This window comes from Ictalurus furcatus, chromosome 13 (genome assembly GCF_023375685.1).
Source record: "Ictalurus furcatus strain D&B chromosome 13, Billie_1.0, whole genome shotgun sequence".
NCBI lineage: Eukaryota > Metazoa > Chordata > Actinopteri > Siluriformes > Ictaluridae > Ictalurus > Ictalurus furcatus.
The window spans coordinates 5,024,707-5,046,911 of NC_071267.1; the positions used below are offsets into that span (position 1 = coordinate 5,024,707).

Consider the following 22,205-nt stretch of genomic DNA (forward strand, 5'->3'; position numbering starts at 1 on the left):
TGGTTTTGTTGTTCACACTTTACAGCCCCAGACCTGGATAATGCACTCTCTTTTTATGCCCTTCGTTTTTAAACCAGTTCATTGCTACAGACACATGCATGAAGATGTAAACAGTCAGAAAGAGCTTTGTGTTTGGTAAGTTGACGTCCCACTTCTGTGTCAGTGGATGGCGTAATATGAGATGATTCATTTTATGAGTGCTTTTCCAACATGGCTAAATGTGCACCGTGTAAATATTTAGAAAATGAAAAATTGTTAGTTCTTTTGGCCCAGTACTGCAAGAGATTGGACTTAAAATGAACCACTAATGTGCAGAATGTCAGCTATAATTTAAGATAATTTGATTTAGTATCCTCAATTTAAAGCTGACATTCTGCACTTAACCTTATTGTTACTGTTTGATTTTTAAATCCAGAGTCTGGAGAACTGAGCCAAAAGAACCGCTGCAGTGCACTACTTCCACTTATGAAGCGTGGTAAATGTGATGCTGTCGTAATAAATTAGTAATAAGCCCAGTTTAAGTATGGACCTCTAAATCTGAATCTTTATGGATTTAGCAATCATAGAAATGCAGCTGGCTAAAATAAGCTCCTATCAAATTCTCCACAGAGACATATTCATAGGGAAATGTAACAGCAATAAAAGTAAGGTTTCTAAAATAAAAAGAATGCGGCTTTTGTTGTTTTTTTGTGTGTGCACACAAAATGGAGTTTCAATTTATCGCTGACAAACAGGTTGTTCGGTGATAGATGAGTTTGTGAAACTCTCTTCTTTTTTTTTTTTTTACAGTTACATAATCCCGAGGGTCGCCTGCAGTGTGTTTTCAAAAACACCCATGTAATGATGGGATCGTTGCAGGGGACATTCCAGAGTCCACGGCAGATCTAATGAACTCCAGCCACAAGAATTAAGTCTGTGCTCAAGGTCAGTCCTTGGAGAGCATTCAAGTGAGAGGAAATGAGGACAGAAATGGAAAAAAAGAGAGCGACATATATTGGAATGTTTAGTTCTTTTCCACGCTGGGTTAAGTTTGGATCTTGGGGCCTCCCATAGTTGGTCTGGATAAAGACTTCCAGATGGACGTGCCTATGGCGCTTATGTAACACTCATTCATGCTGGGCCACACATGGCATACATGAACAACAATAGAAGAGGTAACAATGATAGAAGCAAAAAATAGAATCCAATTGCTCAAGCCATACCAATGTTTTTGAAAGGAAACTCAAAAATCTAATGAATAACATAATTCCAAACTTACACTTGTGACTTTGCGGTAGATTTGTGCTGCGTTTTGGCATTCTGAGTATGGGTATTCTGATGTCGTCATCTCTAAGATGCACATCCCGAATGCGTATACATCGACAGCCTCATCATATTTCTCCTCATACATCTCTGGAGCCATAAACTCTGGTGTTCCTGGAAAACCGAAGATTCAGAAATTCAGACGTTTATACTACGAGAAAGTTTGGGCCTGTACATATATATAATTTATGAGCAATATCGTCAATATGTTCAGATTGTGAGAGCCTACCGATTACACTCTTAGCAAACGATGCTCTCTTGAGTGTAGCAAGACCGAGATCGCCAATTTTCACGCTCCCTGTGGGTCCCGTAATGAAGATGTTGTCACATTTCAGGTCTCTGTGGATGATAGGAGGCGTTCTAGTGTGCAGGAAATGGAGCCCTTTTAGTATCTGACGGCTCCAGCGCTGAAGAAGCTTAGGCTTCATTTCCTTAAAGCGTTTCAGGTACCTGTAGAGTGAGAGGAAAGAACATTTTTGACTTCAACAAGAAGAAAATCTCTCTCTACTCTCATTATTAACTCTCCGATCTTTAAAATCAAGCTTACGTTTTGAGGGTGCCGGAGGTCATAAGTTCCGTGACTAGGAGAACACACTTGTGTCCTTTCACTGTGGACTTCCAGGAGTCATAAAAGCGAACAATGTTTGGGTGCTGGAGGTTCTTCAGCATCTCCACCTCCTCGCTGAACCGCTGCCGCTCCACTTTAGTCAGTTTCCGTGTCTGAGGGAGAAATTAACAAATAAATTATAAGCAGGTAGCATAGTGGTGCAGCATTACTGCTCCAGGCTCTATGGTTCGATCCTGAGCTCAGGTTACTGACTCTGGAGCTTCCCATATTCTCCCTGTGTCCATGAGATTCCTCTCGCCTCTGAAAAACATGCCAGTAGGTGGACTGGCTATGGGTGTGAATGTGGCATCCATTCAGGGATAGACTCCAAATCCACTGTGATCCTTGATTAAATGTATTAAGATGTAATAAAATAAATACATCTGTAGGGCTGAACAAAAAAACACTTATCAGCTTCCAGATCAGCACCTCAATTTCATGCACATCTGCTTCAAATACTAGGATCCTAATCCAAATGGATAAAAAAAAAAAAAACATCAACTAAAGTACACACATCGGACCAAATTTAATCTTGTATTCTTTGTATTTTCCTTCGATTAACTTGTGTTACACTAATACAAATAAATATATTAAAACTTAAAAATAAAAAGGGATACATAATAGCTAAGCAAAAGAGAAACAACAACAACAACAAGGTGTACATGACGATGTTGCCACAGAAGCTGTGACACAAAGCTGAGAAACTGACATTATGGCTCCTGAGTGGCACAACAGAAAAGTGTTCACCCTATCGCTGAGAGATCCATCCATGACCAGGAATCCAAGAGAGTAAAACGGGTGGCCTGTTTGAGTGAGACAGATGGCATACTCCCCTGTCAATCACAGCAACAATAACCCAGCACGGGCTTTTGTGAGTTCTACGCTGCCCTGTGATGCAGTTTGTTGGCTTCATATGTCTCAAAGGAAGCATGTGTTCGCCCTAACTTGGTAGTTGTTGTAGGATGGGGATGGTTGGCTGGTGGGTAGGAATTAGCAGATGACCAAATTGGAGAGAAAATTGGAGAAAAATGTATCAATCTTTTCAGAAATTCTTAAATTTAGCAAAGCTAACTACCTTTGAATCCAGGAACTTCCAGATGCCAACTAATAATTACCACGTCAGACCATGATAAGTTCAAGCTGCCGAGCCATTTGGTGAAATCACAAGTTGCTCAAAAGTCTCTCCCAAACCATTTTTCTATGGAAGCAGTGAGAACGTATTGGTTTTCACTGGGAAAAAAAAATCTGGAAATAATACAACCCCAATTCCAAAAAAGTTGGGATGAAATGTGTAAAATGTAAATAAAAACAGAATGCAATGATTTGCAAATCACATAAACCCGTATGTTATGCACAATAGTACATAGAAAACATATCCAATGTTTAAACTGAGTAAATGTACCATTTTAAGAAAAAAATAAGGTAATTTTGAATTTGATGGCTGCAACACATCTCAAAAAAAGTTGGGACGGGGGCAACAAATTGCTGGAAAAGTAAGTGTTACTAAAAAGAAACAGCTGGAGGTTAATTGGCAACAGGTCAGTAACATGATTGGGTATTCCAATTAAATTCAATTACATTTTATTTGTATAGCGCTTTTAGCAACGGTCATTCTCTCAAAGTAGCTTTGCAGAAACATATAAACAGAGGGTACAGAGTTTAAGCGTGTGAATTTATCCCTATTGAGCAAGCCGGTGGTCACGGTGGCGAGGAAAAGCTCCCTAAAAGTATAAAAAGAGTTTCTTAACAAATCATTGCATTCTGTTTTTATTGACATTTTACACAGCGTCCCAGCTTTTTTGGAATCGGGGTTGTATTTTTGTGTCACCATTATTTACGCCAGTATTGCGTAACATTAACTGTATAAAATATGCCATAACTGTTTATCATCACACTACTGCTTCATAATTCAAAAGAGCATGCAGGCCATTTTAAAGCAGATTATAAAGCGTTTACAGTATTTACAGGACAGGGAAAAAAAATTATACTCTCATATGGAACATGGTGCATTGCTCTGCCCTTCATTTGTCTTAGCTCTTAAGATATCATACAACAATCTATGACAGTATTTGTCCTGGCTCATGATTTTCAATGGAGAGTTAAAGTCAAGCTAAATCCCGCTAAAAGCTGGTAAAGACCCGCGCAGCAGCTGTGATGCAAATGTGTTACATAATCATGTGAATACCTTGTTTAGAGCATGATCCAAAATGAGGAATCCCAGGAAACCACTAGGAACTGTCTGAAAGCATGAATTACTAGGCAACAAAACCTTTTTTGTTCTTAGGTGAGTTATGAAAGGCTTGATTTAGCTCAGGGCCTCTTGGCCCATGGCAGGATGGTGGAAAAAGTCTTCCCATGAGGCCAGAGCATGTACCATGAATCCTGCATTCAAGGAGTTCGTGGGGGGAAAAAAAAGGTATACGTGTATGTACAACTCTTGAACAACCAAATTGGAATGATGGAGACTTGTGCAATATGCCGCTTATAAGCTTTGTGTCAACACAAGAGAGACAAACACCTAAAGCCACTCTTCTGAGAGCAATCGAATATTGATACTGAAACAGCTACAGCAAGCATGGGTGTGTGTGTGTGTCTGTCTCTCTGTCTAGGTGTGTTATCTTTTCCCCTTTGCTGAGGTGATTGATGACCTGTGTGATGTTACTCACAGTTAAATCCAATAATATTATTTGTACCACAGCGTGGTTGGTATGGCAGATGCTCCGCATAAGCCAAGCCTAATACATTGATAAACATACTTTAAAAACGTTATTTAAAAGCTTGGTGAGGGAACCAAGTGATACGCAGATGTTCTACAACTTTTAAACAGATTGTGTTGTTCAATAATATATAAAAATCATATCTCTGGCAATGGTTTTGCAGTGGTATAAAACACTTTGGAATACGATGTTATAAAATAATAGGAACATGATAAACTTCAGGGTGGTACGAATACATAACTTCCACTTATTCCTAGTCTTTGAGGCTCGCACTGTGTTTCTGTGTGTGTGCGTAGTGGTGTGTGAGTTTTTGTGTGTATTTGTGACTCTGTTTTGAGTCTAGCCGCAATACAGATGGCATGTGCTTCTCTCTGAAGTTAATTTGAACAGAACCGTGAGCCAAATGAACAAATGTAAAGCACAATGTGAGAAATATTCCTAACTCTAAATTCCACAACCAGGAAACCCTTAACATTTTTCTCCCAATTTTAGGCTGATAAGAAAACCTGTATAGCTTGTTGTTTATTAAGTACACTAAAAAAATATGTATTAAAATTCTGATTACATGAAAAAGTTTTCTTAAGGTTTTGCACTAGGGCTGAATGATATGAAGATATGATATCAACACTGTGATACATTATCACAATATACTTCTATTATATATATAGATATTTTATTTCAATTGCAAACAATTGCAGACTGAAAGCAGATGCGAATTTCATTTTACGGAATCTTTCACTGTAATTGAATCTACGATCGTAAAATGTTGTTTCTTTTCCCTCATTTTCAGTGTTAAATCATTTCGTTTTTTGTAGACGTTAAATAAAAGCATCACTGATCTGAGTTTTTCACAAGTTATTTTAAATGCAAGTTTACTGTTTTGTTGGCAGTTTGTTATCAAATCTATATATTTTTACACATATCATGTGTCGTAGTAACGTAGCTGTAGTCTTCAGGTATCATGATTATGGTATTTTGTTATATTTTTCCTCCGTATTTTATACATACAGTGGGGGAAGTAAGTATTGAACACATCAACATTTTTTTCAGTAAATATATTTCCAATGAGGTTATTCACATGAAATTTTCACCAGACGTCAGTATTAACTCAAGAAATCTGGAAATATAAAGAATTCACAACATTAATGTCCTTAAATAAAGTTATGTGTAATAAAGTGGAATGACACGGGGAAAAAAGTATTGAACATACTAAGAATAAGCAGTTCTCCAAGGCAAGGTAAGGCAAGGAACCAGCTGAAATCCATAAGTAATTATACCCCCTATCTGTGCAAATTAATATCAGCTGGGTTAGTAAATTGATGGTCTATAAAAAGGCTTTTTGTTACCAAGGTGTCACACAAGAATGATGGGTAAAACTTGATGGGTAAAAGCAAAGAGCTCTCCCAAGACCTTCGCAACCTTATTGTTGCGAAACACATTGATGGAATCGGATACAGACGTATTTCAAAACTTCACTAAGCACCATTGGGGCCATTATCCGCAAGTGGAAGCAACATCACTCCGTCATCAACCGGCCACGCACAGGAGCTCCTCACAAGATTTCTGACCAGGGAATCAGAAGAATAGTCAGAAGAGTAGCCCAAGAGCCAAGGACCACTCGGAAAGCGCTCCAGAAACACTTGGAGGCAGCAGGTGCCATCGTCACAGAGAAAACAATAGGCAATGCTCTCCACTGCTCACGCTCACCACGCAAGACTCCATTATTAAAGAAAAGGCATGTCGAAGCTCGTTTAAAGTTTGCTACAACTCATTTGGACAAACCTATGAAATACTGGGAGAGTGTAGTCTGGTCAGACGAGAGCAAAATTGAACTTTTTGGCTGTCATACTACACACCATGTTTGGAGAAGAAATGGCACTGCACATAACCCTAAAAACACTACATCAACAGTGAAGTGTGGAGGTGGAAGCATCATGGTGTGGGGCTGTTTTTCATCACATGGTACTGGCAGACTTCATATAATTGAAGGAACGATGAATGGAGCCCTTTACCGGGACATTCTTGAGAAGAATCTGCTGCATCCACCAGGATGATGAAGATGAGACGTGGATGGACCTTCCAGCAGGACAACGATCCAAAGCGTACAGCAAAGGAAACTCTCCATTGGATTAAGAGAAAACAAATCAAGGTGTTAGAATGGTCCAGTCAATCACCTGACTCGAATCCAATTGAACAGGATTTAAAGACAATATGTTTAGAAGAACGGGCCAAAATCACACCTGAATACTGCGGCCCATTCATTTCTTCATACAGGAAGTGTCTTGAAACTGGCATTACAAACAAAGGCTTCTTCACTAAGTATTAAATAAATTTCAGTTAACGTGTTCAATACTTTTTTCCCCGTGTCATTCCACTTTATTACACATAACTTCATTTATGGACTTCAATGTTTGGATCTATTTATATGTGTGGATTTGCTGAGGTAATATGAAAGGCAGGTGAAAATTTCACATGAATAGCCTCATTGGAAATATATTTACTGAAAAAAATGTTGACACGTTCAATACTTATTTCCCCCACTGTATGTACACAAATGCACTCATGTTATTACTGAATTCAGACATCATGACTCAACTTCCAGTCAACAGCAGACTTGATTGTGTGCCAGTTTGTTCAGTTAACAGAGAAGACGACTGAACGTCCAGCTGCGCACATGAAACCATGTTAATCTCATTTCAACTCCAAACACACACATTTCCATCTCGCTGGCCCTAATGTGCTGTAATGCAAATAAACTGATTGTGTGGTTTCAGTATAAATGAATCACTTCTTAAACTGGTTATTTTTATGCCAATCTCTCTGAAAGACTGTACTACTGGAGAAAAACTCGGGTTGAGCGATATGATAAACTCGAGATATAATAACTACATATCCCATAAAAGACCATATAATACTAACTATGTTTCCAATTGGTCTAATGATCCATTAATAATCAGACTGATCGTTCAATCATAATAAAAAACCTTCTTGTGTACAGCTCAATAGGAACAGAGTAATCTGATTGAGGCCAGTCCAAATGAATTTCCTATTCAATCGAACGAGGTGGCTAATCCTTGGAATAATCCATTAAACATAAACCATGTAAACCTTTGTGTCTGAATACTTTCATTGGAACCTGTATGTGCAATAAAACAGTCATATAAAAAATGTTCATGATACACAAACTCCAATCATTTCTTGTGCAATTATTTAAAATACCCAAACAACGGCCTTTAATGCCTTATGGTAAAGTTGCCAGAAAACCCAAACCAGATATGCACATAATTTTAGATTACAAATACACCAATCAGCCATAACATTAAAACCATATACATACATACATACATACATACATACATACATACATCAGCCATAACATTAAAACCACTAACAAGTGACATGAATAACATTGATTATCTCATTACAATGGCACCTGTAAAGGGGTGGGATATATTAGGCAGCAAGTGAACAGTCAGTTCTAGAAGTTGATGTGTTAGAAGCAGGAAAAATGGGCAAGGGTAAGGATATGAGCAGCTTTGACAAGGGCCACATTGTCATGGCTAGATGACTGGGTCAGAGCTGGGTGTTCCCTGTATGCAGTGGTTAGTACCTACTAAAAGTGGTCCACCGATGGACAACCGGTGAACTGGCGATAGGGTCATGGGTACCCAAGGCATACAAACACTTAAAGTATTAGAATATTTGTCTAGAGAAACTTGTTAGGAGGATTACTATTCACTTTCATAGTCACATATATTTGATTTCCAGCTTTTTAAAAAATACTATAAAACTATATTACTATTTGTCAGCTGGCAGATACTGACACAAATACAGGTAAACAACCGCTTTATTTATAAATGTTGCAGACAGATCCAAAACATGATGTGCAAACAGCATAAACTGGGCTAGTAAAAGAGCAAAAACGAGAAAACGAGAAACTAGAACACGGACCAGAAGGACTATGAGACAATGCAAGGCTCGGTAACGACTAGTATGAAAATATAGAGCGTATACTTCACATTGAGTGAGTGGACTGAGAGTCCTTATATACTGTGGAGTGTGACTGTGTACAGGTGATTGTGTTCAGTAATCAGTTGAGTAGGAATATTTGTGATGGGCCATGTTTGTAGGCCACGTGGTGCTGTCGGTGTGTCTCAATCAGCTCCCCAGGTCGGGAATCAGTATATCATGTATACAAGTTAGGGCAGTGTTAAGAACCCTGGCTCACATTGTAACACTGATGATTCAATTTCCCGGCGACATGACCTTTTTTTTAAATTAATTAAATACTTAATAGTCATTAGACTCAAACAAACCGTATATAGAACGTCAAATAAACTTAAAAAACTTAATAAAATCGCTAACATAAGTAATCATTTGAGAGCTACGACAATGCTAACAAGCTACTTACATTTGTAGACGAAGTTTGAATTCGTCCGACATTCATCTTCGACCAGTAAAAGGAGCATAGTGAGCATCGATGCTTTGTGATTTTTGCGTTACACCGTGGGACTTTTTAGGGAGCGAACGTTCCAGTGCACTGGAAGGAATTTTGCGATTGAGACAGCCCTTAAAATGGCCGACTCCATGATCAGTGCCCTGACTACTGAACTTGGGAGCTGATTGAGACCCTGTGCACCCTGTGTTATGGGCTGCATTGCCCCTTAAGTTCTTGCAGTAGTGTGGTATGCCACATGAAATGACAATGAATAGTGGCAATTAGTAAAATACAGAGAATTATCATGTAAACCGTTATAAAAGTTTATCTATTATAATTTTACAGTATTTTAAAGTGGTGCATAACTTGAGGGAGGGAAAGCAGGTGAAGTACAGTAGTTTACCCTAACATGGGAAACACAGCACAGCCTTAGGACAAGTGAGGGTGTGTTTACAAAATGGCACATAAACCCTTTAATATTACAATTAACATGAAAGGCCTAAGGGCATTTTTTACAGTGTAGAGACCACATGTCAGAACTTGAAAATGCATTGTGGAAAAATAAAAAAGCCTAGGGAGTGTGGACTATATATGTATGGACGTCACATAAGCACTCAGAAAAGAGAGAACAAAACTGTGTGTGTCAATACAGTCCCAGCAGCGTACGTGTGCCTTGACATACTAATCATACACGCATCATTATTAATAGGGGAGAAGAAAAGTTCACATGGCTGTTATGAGAGTGTAACTACCGGCAATGTGCCTTGTTGTGACATTTATACCTTCGTTTAAACCCTTAATACATGAAGTATACATCAAAGCTAGCGCGTCCATGACCCCATGCCAGAACACCCAACTGGCAAGCGTTGATTTCTCAAGAGTACTTTCGAGGTTTATCTCAGGAGCAGTGGATAAACCATTTCAAAATAGAAGAACCCTTCATACAATAATGTTGAAGATAGACAATATTTTCTCTTCACCAGCAAACCACTGGCAAAATAGGACAAAATTTACTGTAATTATAATGGGGTAATAAAAGGAAGTGTTTAAAAATGTGTGTTTAGCAAATGCAGCTTTTAATTTCATCATTTTTTAATTAATTAAAAAATAACAATAACTAAATATAATTAAACAATATAACTGAATTAAAGTAACTACTAATAAAAGGGATAAAAGCCAAGAGGTTTCCTGTTGGTTACTGAGGTTAATGTTAGGATTAGATATAGGTGTAGGCATCGCACTAATTAGTTGCATTCATAATTATGTCAGTGAAAGGTCATCACAAGGATAGAAAGAAAAACGTGTGTGTGTGTGTGTGTGTGTGTGCGTGTGTGTGGAACAAATGTTTGTAAAGTAAGTGACAGAAAAACACGTTGAATCAATAGGGAGTGACGGGATGAATAGAAGTCCGAACAGACCGTTCTGAAAAGAACAACTTGTAGTATTTCTCTTTCTTTCTTGACAATTCAGTTACCATTCAAACTTTTCATCACGTGTACTTACAAAATCTATTCGTATATCATGGATGGTAAGAGGTAAACATGTTTAAAGAGCGGTCAGAGAACAGTAACGAATGTGAGATGCAAACCAGCAGACGTACAATGTCATATTACAGTAGTTCACGTGAAAGGTGAAGCTTAAATAAAAGCCGAAATACCTCCCACACACAGTCTCGCTACCATTTGCTGTGAGACACTCTGCCGCAGTGGGAGTATTTGACAGTACTGACCACAAGGATAGAATTTTCCAGAAAGTCTATTGCAGGAAACTATAGCCGTAAAATGAGAGAGCCAAACTTAGCTCTAATCCGTGCATTCTAAGGCAAAAGAACCGCAACACTTTTACTCGACAGGCCTGAATTTGCAGCTTTTTATGGATGATTCCCTTTTTACTAGGCAAGCAAAATAAAATATTGTTATGATGATACACATAGAAAAAATTCCTTAACTTAATTAATGTCGGAGCAGCTAAGCATCGATCTAAAGAACATGTGTCCACTGAGTTCATATATTACAGACAAAAATGATGAAGCTGTTTAGTTTCTCCTTTAGTTGCGCTGGTTACTGAAGTTACTGAATGCTTATGTATGTTCAGATAAATTGTACCTTATTTATATGTCAGCTTATATTTCTGATAATGGAAACGTTTTACAATAACATGAACTAACCATGGACCATGAAGAAAGAAAGAAAGAAAGAAAGAAAGAAAGAAAGAAATTCCCCTGCACTGACTAACATTTATTCAATACATGACTAAAAATAAGTCCACATAAACAAGCAGAAATCCCGTTGTAATTGTTAAGATTTCTTTTCAGCCCCAGTTCTGAATTTTGCCAACTAACAATCACGAATATGTTCATAAACGTGTTGGTCATTGTGGGGTTACTTTTATTCACTGATGATATGAACATTGGTTATTGCAGATGTTGATTATTTGTGTTATTGGTTTATCCATCCATCCATCCATCCATTTTCTGTACCGTTTATCCTACACAGGGTCACGGGGAGCCTGGAGTCTATCCCAGGGAACTCAGGGCACAAGGTGGGAGACCCATTGTACGGAGTGCCAATCCATTGCAGGGCAGAATCACACACACATGCACAGTACGGACCATTTGGAATTGACAATCAGCCTACAACGCATGGGGAGGGGGAAAGGAGGAGGAAACTGGAGTACCCAGAGGAAACCATCAACGCACAGGGAGAACATGCAAACTCCACACATGCAAGTCAGAGGCAGGATTCAAACCCCCGACCCTGGAGGTGCTAGGCAAACGTGCTAATCACTAAGCCACCCCTTTACTTAATCGATGAATACAAGTTCTGTTTACTATGTTAACATTACTTGTGTTTTAATGCTGAGCTTTATGGTTTGTTAATGTCAACTAATGCATACATGTTTAGTCATTTTGGCTGAGGATTTTTCCCAGAATGGAGCTAAATAATGATTTTGTGAGCAAGTGGAAATATGATCCTGTGGTGAGAGTGCTCTTTTTACTACTGTCTGCTCATACAGGTTCACCTCATTGGAGCAATTGTTTAGTAGAGGAGCGGGGAGAGTAGTTGGACAGGGGGTGGGGATAGTGGGTTGGGGGCGGCCCGTGTTGTAAATAGCAAGGGTCAGAAAGGAAATATCCTGATTGCATTCCAAGTGGCTTACATAAGTATGAATCCTAGATTCAAAAGGTCTTTCCTGGGAAGACATATCTACAACAGGTGGAGAAAGTGAGAATAAGCAAGATTCCACCCACCACCAGGAGCTATTTTCATTTCATCTAAAATGGATGCAAAATACAAACTCAGTTAGGATTGTATTATTCAATGATCTCTTCATTTATGAATAATACAATAAGATTGTATTATTCATAACTGAAGACATAAAAACACTTCTCGGTAGTAGACTCAGCCTTTTGATCCTTCTGTATATGAAAGAAAATTTGGGAGAATAGCCAATATCAGCATGCAGTGCTGGGGTTCCTTTAACGCTGGGTACAGAAGCACATTCCTCACGATTAAAGAACAGACAATAGCCAACATGAGCGTCAAGTGAACTCGAGAACATTTTCATATTCCACTCAAATTTGCAAAGTCAAGGAGAATTTTACTTTGGAAAAAAAAAAATTATTGTACTGATTGTACAGTCTTAGTATAGCAAAACTATCACATGAACTCAAGACCAACATGTGAATTCTCTCTGGGAACATTTAGTTTAGCATTAGGCAGCTTAGTCTGAAACAGAGACCAGTTTGCATGAAAAATTGGTAATGCAGACCAGGAAGCGCATCGCGGTCCTGAACCCGAGACTACCTGGAGGAGGTGGTCTGAGTTCGGTTCAACTGGAACTGAGCCGCAGTTCCCATGAACGTGTACACAACTCTCGCTTACTTCCACACAGGAAGTAAAGTAACCTGCGCCTGTGTTTTAACTGATGATGACATCATTCGCTTCTACAAAACACGTGCACCATGAGTCGCAGGGGAACACTGTGGGACACAGAAGAGCTCCACTGCTGCACCAGGGTTTGATAGAACCAAATGAGTGTGAAACCAGGCCAACGCAGCGGGGGGCGCCGGCAACAATCGCACTTAGATTCGGACCGCCGCAAACGTGCCCAGTGTGAAAACCACCTCTAAGGTAATGCTGCTGTGAAAGCTACACCTTATACAACTTATTTATAACCATCAAACATTTAATCCATGTATGTCCAGTTAAACCCTGCATAATATTCTATCTGATGCGCAAGATATGGTTTGATGATATGGGTTGCTTTACCTCATTTGCTTTTAAACATACTCTCAAAATGTTTAAAAATGTAAGGTTTAACTAAAACTAAAAAATGATGGCCGTTATAAGAAGCGTTTTGCCAAACTGGTAGCACTGCATTGCAGTGACAGATCGGGACTAGAGTGAATAGTAAAGTGTGGGGGTGTGAGAAGAAGCCTGGGGCTGTTTTGATATGCTTACAGCGTCTCCAAGTAACCACGCAGAAAGCCGTCGTTCACCTCATTCACAAGTTTAGAAACATTAGCAGCAAACGTATCGAGTCATCTCTGTGATGTGAGTACACGACTTACTCCATATTTCACACCTCACTAGGTAGCTGATCTGCAACTGCTACTCTACACATTAACACACAAGGCCACTTTATATGGCAGCAGAGGATTGTTGTCTGTGACTGTCAGTTATAATGTAGCTCTTTTCTTGCACTATTATACCTCTGTCCTAATACTGTCCTGTCACCACAATATTATTTATAATCATATGTTGCCGTTCTAAGCTGCACATACAATTGTAGAATTTACAGTATTCCATTGTTTCTATTTCATACATATTCTATATTTATATGTGTGTGTGTTATGGTGTGAAAAAAAGCTATCAGAAGTCGAAAGAGCTGATTTATGAGCGCCAAAATGTGAAGAAAAAAAGGTTTGGACCTAAATTGGGCTTTTCTGTTAGTCAGCCAGTCGAAGAAATGAACGCGAAATCAAGGAAACTCCGTAATATTCGCTTGCGACTTTTCAAAATTACCGCAGATTTTCCACAGATTTTAGCCAAGACACGTCATGTGACATCTTCACAACGTGCATTCAGCCCAAGACGTCTTTGATTCACGTGCGTACAGCTAAAAGGTCTCATTTACCAACAAACATCCCTGCAAAACACCGGGCAAAACAATTTCATGCAATTGCAATTCCGCCAATTCAAGTCGTTTTCCACAAACAACAAAATACTTTTTCTTTTTTTAAAAAAAAAAAAAAAAAAAAGCTGCTACAAAAAAAACATTAAATCACAAAAAAAGCTCTGGAAAAACCTGTACGGACTGGTCAGTAATATGCTTTGTCATCTATATTTTATGAAACCATAAATATATGATACTAAAACCATGTGGAAATGGCCATAAATATGTAGAAGCAGGCAGGAACTGAAATAAGATCTTTTTACCCCCTCTCCGCTACACCTATAACAACAAGAAATGCAAACCTAGCGACACTGTATTCATAAAATGACAATAAAGGTGTTCTATATATTTTTAATCACTGTTATCACTCGTTTGTCAGATTAAAGACCTGGACTGATTTGAAAAGAAGAAAAAAAAAAGTAAAGCATGCATTCACAAACTGCACAACAGTTTGGTTTAAATAACAGACAATGCATGGTGTGAATTTGAAACCGCTACAGTATATACTCTGTGTATAGCACTGCTTTGTGCCTCACTCAACTTTGCACGGTAGCAACGATCCTCTAAGAGGACCACTTATAGGACCTCTTATCTGTGTGTGCACATGTGTGCCTGGAGGCCAACCTTTTACAAAGATCAAGTGTTCGAGAAGGTGATGGGGTTTGACGGGATTTCTTCATGGAACCATGCATGTATTTTCATGTCACATAAAGAATGAAAACACACGTGAGTGTGTAGGAGGGTTGTGGGCAGAAAACACTCCACAATAAGTGAGCTTGGGAGCTGAAAACCATTGATTTTGTCCAGTTTTCCTTCCCAATTTTCTACTAGTAATACTAAGGGTTGACACATGAGCAGTTGGAATTCATCATGGTTACTAACAAGAACACATTGGAGCTGCAGCATGGATATTTTCATATCGTTCCAGCGCTGATAATGTTGCTATTTTAATATCTGACACGGAAGGGAGAAAGGCAGCAACAGGCTGGCTCTGTAGGTGGGGTTGTGTAATAAACTGTATAAGTGTCAAAATTCCCTTTAACTGTATTAATAATAGTTTCTTGAAATATTCATTCCTTCATCTTCGGTAACTGGTTTATCCAGAGCAGGGTTCCAGAGCCATTCCTGGCAACACTACGTGCAAGGAGAATTTCCCCCAGGGCAGGACACCAGTCCACCAATCTCACACACACACACACATTCACACACTCATCCATAACAAGGGAAAATTTTGCATAGCATCTACCTGCATGTTCTTTGATAGTGGGAGCAAACCGGAACCTGTAACCCCCAGGTCAGGATTGAACCCAGGACCCTGGAGCTGTGAGGCAGCAATGTAACCCAATGCATTACTCTAAATTGCCCCTTGGTGTGAATGGATGTGTAAATGTGTGTGTGCATGGTGCCCATTCAGGGTGTATTCCCACCTTACATCCAATGTTTCTGGGGATAGGCACTGGATCCATGTGATCATGACCAGGATAAGTTACTGAAGATGAATGAATGAATTAATGAAAGAATAAACATGCTATAAAACACAGATGACACTAATAACTTGGGATAATTCGACATCCGTCATTTTGATTCTGTCAATATATAATTCACACCAAAATCTAAGACCATTTATCATAACTGACCTCCATTTCTTTGGCTGGGCCAGTGAACTTGCTATAATCAGAAGTGGCATGCAGTCTTACTCACACTTCATTAGGGTATTTCCTAATTAATCACTTATTGTATTTGCGAGTAGGGCTGCACAATTAATCGGATATCGATCGCCATTACGATTTTGACTGCCCACGATTAAATGAACATGATCGACTGCGATATTAATGTTTAAAATTCGTCTTCCGCTCATAGAAAACTCCGCTGTTTTCTCCACTCAAATCAAGTGCTTCCTACACTTACAGCCAATCACCATAGAGCGGCGCAGGGATGACGTCATTTTGTAGAGGCAAAACCCCGAAACGGAATTAGCATTTTAGCCCTCGAGCTGCCAGCTTCGCTTCGAGCTCCAGCGCTTGCACGAGGGGAAATCATGATGCTAGCACGATGCTAAATGGCACTACAGAGGTTGTCAGGGACATTAAACGTCATCACGCCGAACAGGAAAAAACTTTGCAGATAAACTCAGGGCTCTACAGTGCGACCATTTCACTCGCATTTGCGACTGAAAAGTATTTTGTGCGACTGTGAGTAAATATTTATTCGCACCGGTGCGAGTGACCTGTTCGGAGTTGTATAATACAATCAGAATAAAAACTACAGGAAGTCCAAAATGCATCTACACCACGCAACAGTTACTTTCACACTGCTTTTCATCTCCTCAGTCAACCGAACAAGTGTGTAAATACTGCAGAGAAACCATTATGATGACAAGTAACTCTGCACATCATCTGCTTCTGCCAACTTCCCGATCTCACAACCGCCATCTTTTATTGATCCCACAAAATGACCGGAACTTGCACATGCTCTGTAGACACAGCGGCTTCAGGTGGAGTAAATGAATAATAATGCTAATGCTACAAGGTTGGTTTAATTCAAACTTCTTTATTAAAAAAATCCTCACCAATCATAATCAAGAGTAGCAAGTGTTCAGTCTGTAAACATACAGTACACTGCTGCTCTCCTTCACTAACTCTAATTCACTTCATTTAATCTCACGGTTGCCAGATATCACTAGAAAAGTCAACATCAGTTTCCATGTTTTCATTTAATCCCCCCAAAAACACAATATTATCAGCAGACATGGACACTGTACTGGGGAACCCATCTAAAACTGATAAACAAACAAAAATAAAACTACTAAAATGTAAAGACAGAAAATGTGCTTAGTTATAAATAAATCATTTAATATAAAAAAATAGATATTATAATAACTTCATAAAATATAAATAAAATGAGAAATGAAATAATGTTTAATTACTATGAGTTGCATTTAATATCAATTTGACATTAAGCTTAGTTCACTATTTCCTTAGAAAGCTATTAGCCTTTTTCCTAATGTGGATCATTTTTGTGTTAATCTACTTTTAATTAGGACTCTTTATTGTTTTTAAGATATTTAAGAATAAATATTTCATGCTTGTTTATTTATCAATTAACCAACAGTATTTCTCATTGCTATTATTTTAACTTATTTTAACAGTGACCATGAGCAGAGAGCTTACATTTAACTGTTTATGACAGACCTCCTGATTAAAGTTTAAACAAAAAAAGACTGGTATCTGGATCGGTTTCGGCTGTAAAAATCCTGATCGGAGCGTCAGTAATGAACACCATTAAACTAAAGCGCTTTGCATCTGACGGGTAAATGAACTCACCCAATCACATCCTATATGAGATTATTCAGATATATACAGAGAGCGGTTCGAGAACTGACTCCAGCCCAGAACCATGACAGTGGAAAATGTCTAATAGTGTAGCTTTAAATATATTTAAGAGGAGCAGACTTCAAAGACTGAACATTGATGTTTATTGTATTTGTTTACAAGGTGGAACAGGTTAACTGTTGTTTTTTGCATACAGTCTGTGAAATGAACTGAAAATATTAAATTTAGTTTATCAGAAGGTAAATTAATTTGTCATGGCTCACACTATGTTCCTAAATTCTGTCATAATTGACCAGCTCAAGTTTTCTCATGCCTACTTGTGTGTTATATTGTGGCATGAGGAAACTTAATAAATTTGAACGTGCAATAAAAATATGTTGTAACTAAAATCAATGAATAATCGTGATGAATAATCGAGATCTCAATATTGATCGAAATAATCGCGATTATCGTTTTGGCCATAATCATGCAGCCCTATTTTTGAGTATAAGTATTATTGTACGCTGGCTTATTGCCTCACCTTCCCATAAACTTGCACTACTGGGTTTTTAAAGCTAGCTAAAAGGAGAACAAATGGGTATGTTAAGGCAAAGAATTTAAATTGTGAAAGATTAAAAAGAAAAAACTGCAGACAAAGTCGCCTGATAGAGCCCAGTCTTTGTGGAGCCCCTGCACTGGAATAGACATCAGCTCAGTTAATAACAAGAGATTTGCATGTGAAATGGATGTTGAGATTAAATTTTGGAAAATGCAATACATGTAGTCAGGACAGAAAGGTTTTTGGAAAAGCTTTTTACTTTTTTAAGTAATTGTACTCAGAGCGGCTTTGCCCAAGGACAAAAAAAAAACAAAAAACAATGAGAAGTGCGCTCCTTTTGCTTACGTAAATCTCAAATGTTTTTGAAAAGGCAAATTCTAAGCAAAAACTTGGCAGAGCATTTTTGTGTTATTGATCATAGAGAATGAGTTTTCACCTGCTGGCTGCTCTGCGGTATGTGAAGTATATTTTATTTGTATTTGCTCATTTAATTGTTTCTACGTACGACTTTTCTACATATGTACTATTAAGTGGTATAAACATTAGGGGAAATATTTACCCTGTCTAGGATTCACTTGCTTACACGAGCATATTTTTGAGCCTTTCTTTTTTTTTTTTCTTCTTTTTTTTTTTTAATGGATTGCAATTACAGTTTGCAATTCTGCACCCAAACAGAAATCTTTATGTGAGACGTGCACATATTTCCATATCAGTAGCAGGATTTTTTTTCAGGCTTAAATTTTTTTACCATTTAAGCCTGCATTATATTTACTTTATGCATATTTTTATTTTACAATCATGTGATTTACAAAATCTAATGATATAACCTTGGTAACTCAATGACTCCTGTTACAATATTGTCGTTGTTTCAAATGACTTCATAGCAAATAATAGTGAGAATATAATAGAGAAATTGTGAACAGAGGTATTCAGACCACAGACATAACTACACATTTAAGCACTACTTAAAAGTTATGCAAGAGACACACGTTGGGTGGGTTTTGCCAAAACAGAGGCGTGTCTCTGTTGTGTGTGATTCTGGCCTAGAACGTAAACCCATTTTTCTTGAGTGATGAGCAGTATTACGTTCACTGCCACTGTCTGACAATTTGATGTAACAACAATATGTCAGGCTGAAATGTATGCCATGGGCTAAATACACTGAAACCTTGTGAGTGAATTAAAGTGAGCTGTTAAGCGTAGCAAATGAATGCTCGGTCAGTTTATCCTTTAAACCCTCAATAAATTTTCTTCACAGCTGAGAGCAACGAAGTAACAAAAACATTGGTATTATTTTATTAATCAGATCAATCAAATTAGAGAATTAAAAGCTTACTTAAAATAACCTACATACCTTGCACAGACTATGATAGCATGACCTTTACTTAGTATCTAATGCACAATGTAAAAAATTTAATCCAAAATAATAGGATGTGCTGGATCAAGTGCTTTTTTTTTTTATAAGCTCTTGAATAATAAGGACAGAAATCACACAGGATTAATTTTGACAGGACAAACATGACCTCTAAGTTTCAGTCTGTATTTTCTATCTCCTAATTGTTTTCAGGCTTAAAGGCAAGTGCTTGTATTTAAAGGTGGTGGTCTAGACGTTGTTAAGAAACCCTGTTTCAGACGCTTTTAGCCAAGAAAACTCTGGCAACCTCAGGGATAACCATGCTGGTAATTTTAATAATCTGAATGAGGCACCCTCAAAATTAACTGTATAACCCAACTCTGAATATGAGTAATGAGTATTGACGTAACTTTTGGACTTAAGTTGCCGACTTAATGTGCCAACTCTGAGTACAGCCAATGTTGAATATAGTCCTATAGGTTGTATGGCAAAATGGAACCAGATCCTTTCTATGCCTTCACACACATTTCTGTGAGTCATAACTGAAGCAGAGAGTGTATGCTCTGCATTATTTGTCCTTGCAGTGTTTGGTTAAACCAGGTTGCAATAACTGGATGTGCAGGGAGAACACTGACGTTATTTAGGACACATCTGGCACTGATTAAAGGCAGAATATCACCCAGTAACCATATGATATAATAAGGGAAACATGATAACACACCAAATCACAGTATGTAGTGCTTTATCCATCTCAGGCATTTTATAAGTCAGTTAGTAAGTCAGAAGAAAAGGCACTTACAAAGTAGTAAAAAGAAGAAAGCATATCTAGTTTACAATGAGATGAAGAGCAAGATATAACACAGAAATGCAAATAGTTGTCACAGAAAGACTCTGAAAACTGCTGTAATGTTGCTATAACAGATACACAAAGCAGTCCAGTGCTGTAAATGAAATAGTGCTGCAAGGAAGAAAACAAGTAAAAAAAAAAAAAGAAGAAGAAGAAGAAGCATTCCAAAGTACTTATCTCCATAAAGTAGCTAATAAATTCCCAGTTCAAATATCAAGGCTGCTAGAGAGCCACTGTTGAGCAAAACGTTTAATCCTCAGCTCTTTGCTTGGGTTTTTGTCTCAGCTGTAAGTCAATTTGGACAAAATTATCTGCCAAATAAATAAATATATATGTAGATACAAGTTAGTTTTATACAAAACCTCAAATTAATCACATGCTAGAGTGGGAGAAAATTTCAGACCAATTTTCAAATTTATAATTTGGAAGAGAAAAAAAAAAAAAAAGAAGACTTTGCTTATTCCCTTTTGGATTTATTGATATTTTATGTCATAATGTTTTCAGTAAGTAATCAGAATGACTCAGTCTACATTTACAGCCAAGACAGCAAAGAGAAGTGCATGAAAGCACAATAAGCCAATGGTCAGGAGCTGGTAGCACTTCATCTGACTCAAAAAGTTTGGAATCCAAATAGTCAAAATCTTTGTTCTCTGTAAGAAACTCCCTCAATGCTTCATTGGCCCTCGGGCACTTTAGTGTGCTTTTTTGGATTTTGCATTATGTATTCATCAATTAGGGCACTTTCTCCATTCATTTACTCCCTCATACCCATCCAAGAGGACTCATTGTTGCCATAACAATTAAGCCAGATGGAGTGGAAAACATTACGTGTGCTATATTTTATATATTATATGTGTTTTAAGAGAACATGATGTTCATTCATTCGTCTTCAATAAACACTTTATCCCACACAGGCTCATAGTGGTTCATAGCCTATCCCGGGAACCCTGGCATGAGGTGGGAGAATCCAAAGACAGATTCTCACCCTTGGAGAAACAGGAGGAAACCCATTCAAACACAAGGGAGATCAGTCGAAACTGCATACAGACAGTAACCTGAGCTCAAAATTTAATCAGTGTTTCTGTGATCCTGGAGCTGTGACCTGTGCCTTAGAAGATGATGTTTCATATGCTACTTCACACTTTCTAGAAATCTGAGAAACGTAAACTTTCATTCATGTGGAATTTAAATGTGTTTTTAATTAGAACTGTAATTCTAGATTTAAAAACATCCTTGTTAGAGTTCTTATCCGGGTACGATTACTGACCCATATGCTTAACAAAATGTACAAAAACAAATAGTTTTTGGCTTATTGGAATTTGTTGCTGAAGCTTAAACAGTCTGTGTAACGTGACTGGGAGGTTTCAATGGTCATGCTACAGAATTATGAAACAAACCCCTCCTCTTCCAGAGAAACGTATAGCCATTACTTATCTAAAATAAGGCAGTAGCTGATAAGACTGCAGGGGCATTTTTAAGCACGTCAATGTTGGTTGGGAGGGCACACTAGCTGTCAGGAAATAAATGCAAATTGTACATAATAATATCCACTAATAGGCAGTAAAATTTCCTTAAATTTCATGTTTTCATTCTAAAATTTTATTATTTCCTCAAACCTCACATTTCTTTGCACAACTATATTGATCTGGCTTAATTCTGAACTGTTATTAAAACCACAAGAGAATCAAGAAAAGATGGTCAAGAAACAATTCCCATATGTTATAGGGATGAATAAACATTAACCACTTGAAACAGAGATCAGTTTTACCGCATGCCCCATAACTCCCCCAAGTCTCATGCTTTCTTCGGGCTAATTTCCTGGGTATGATATGACCCTAACAACTGCTGCTGTAATCATAAAGACATCTTATCCCAGGAGTCCCAGGACTCGT

The 22,205-nt window shown here is 38.0% G+C and overlaps 1 protein-coding gene across 1 annotated transcript in view; it reads right to left on the bottom strand.

The window, feature by feature from the left end:
* Positions 1-22,205, bottom strand: part of wnk4a (WNK lysine deficient protein kinase 4a) — a 52,552-nt gene that overhangs the window by 25,366 nt on the left and 4,981 nt on the right. Inside the window, exons 2-4 of the mRNA XM_053640400.1 lie at positions 1,850-2,022; positions 1,532-1,752; positions 1,259-1,416 (exon numbers count right to left, since the gene is read on the bottom strand). Of these exons, the coding sequence (XP_053496375.1) occupies positions 1,259-1,416; positions 1,532-1,752; positions 1,850-2,022 (552 nt within the window). The remainder of the gene's footprint in view (positions 1-1,258; positions 1,417-1,531; positions 1,753-1,849; positions 2,023-22,205) is intronic.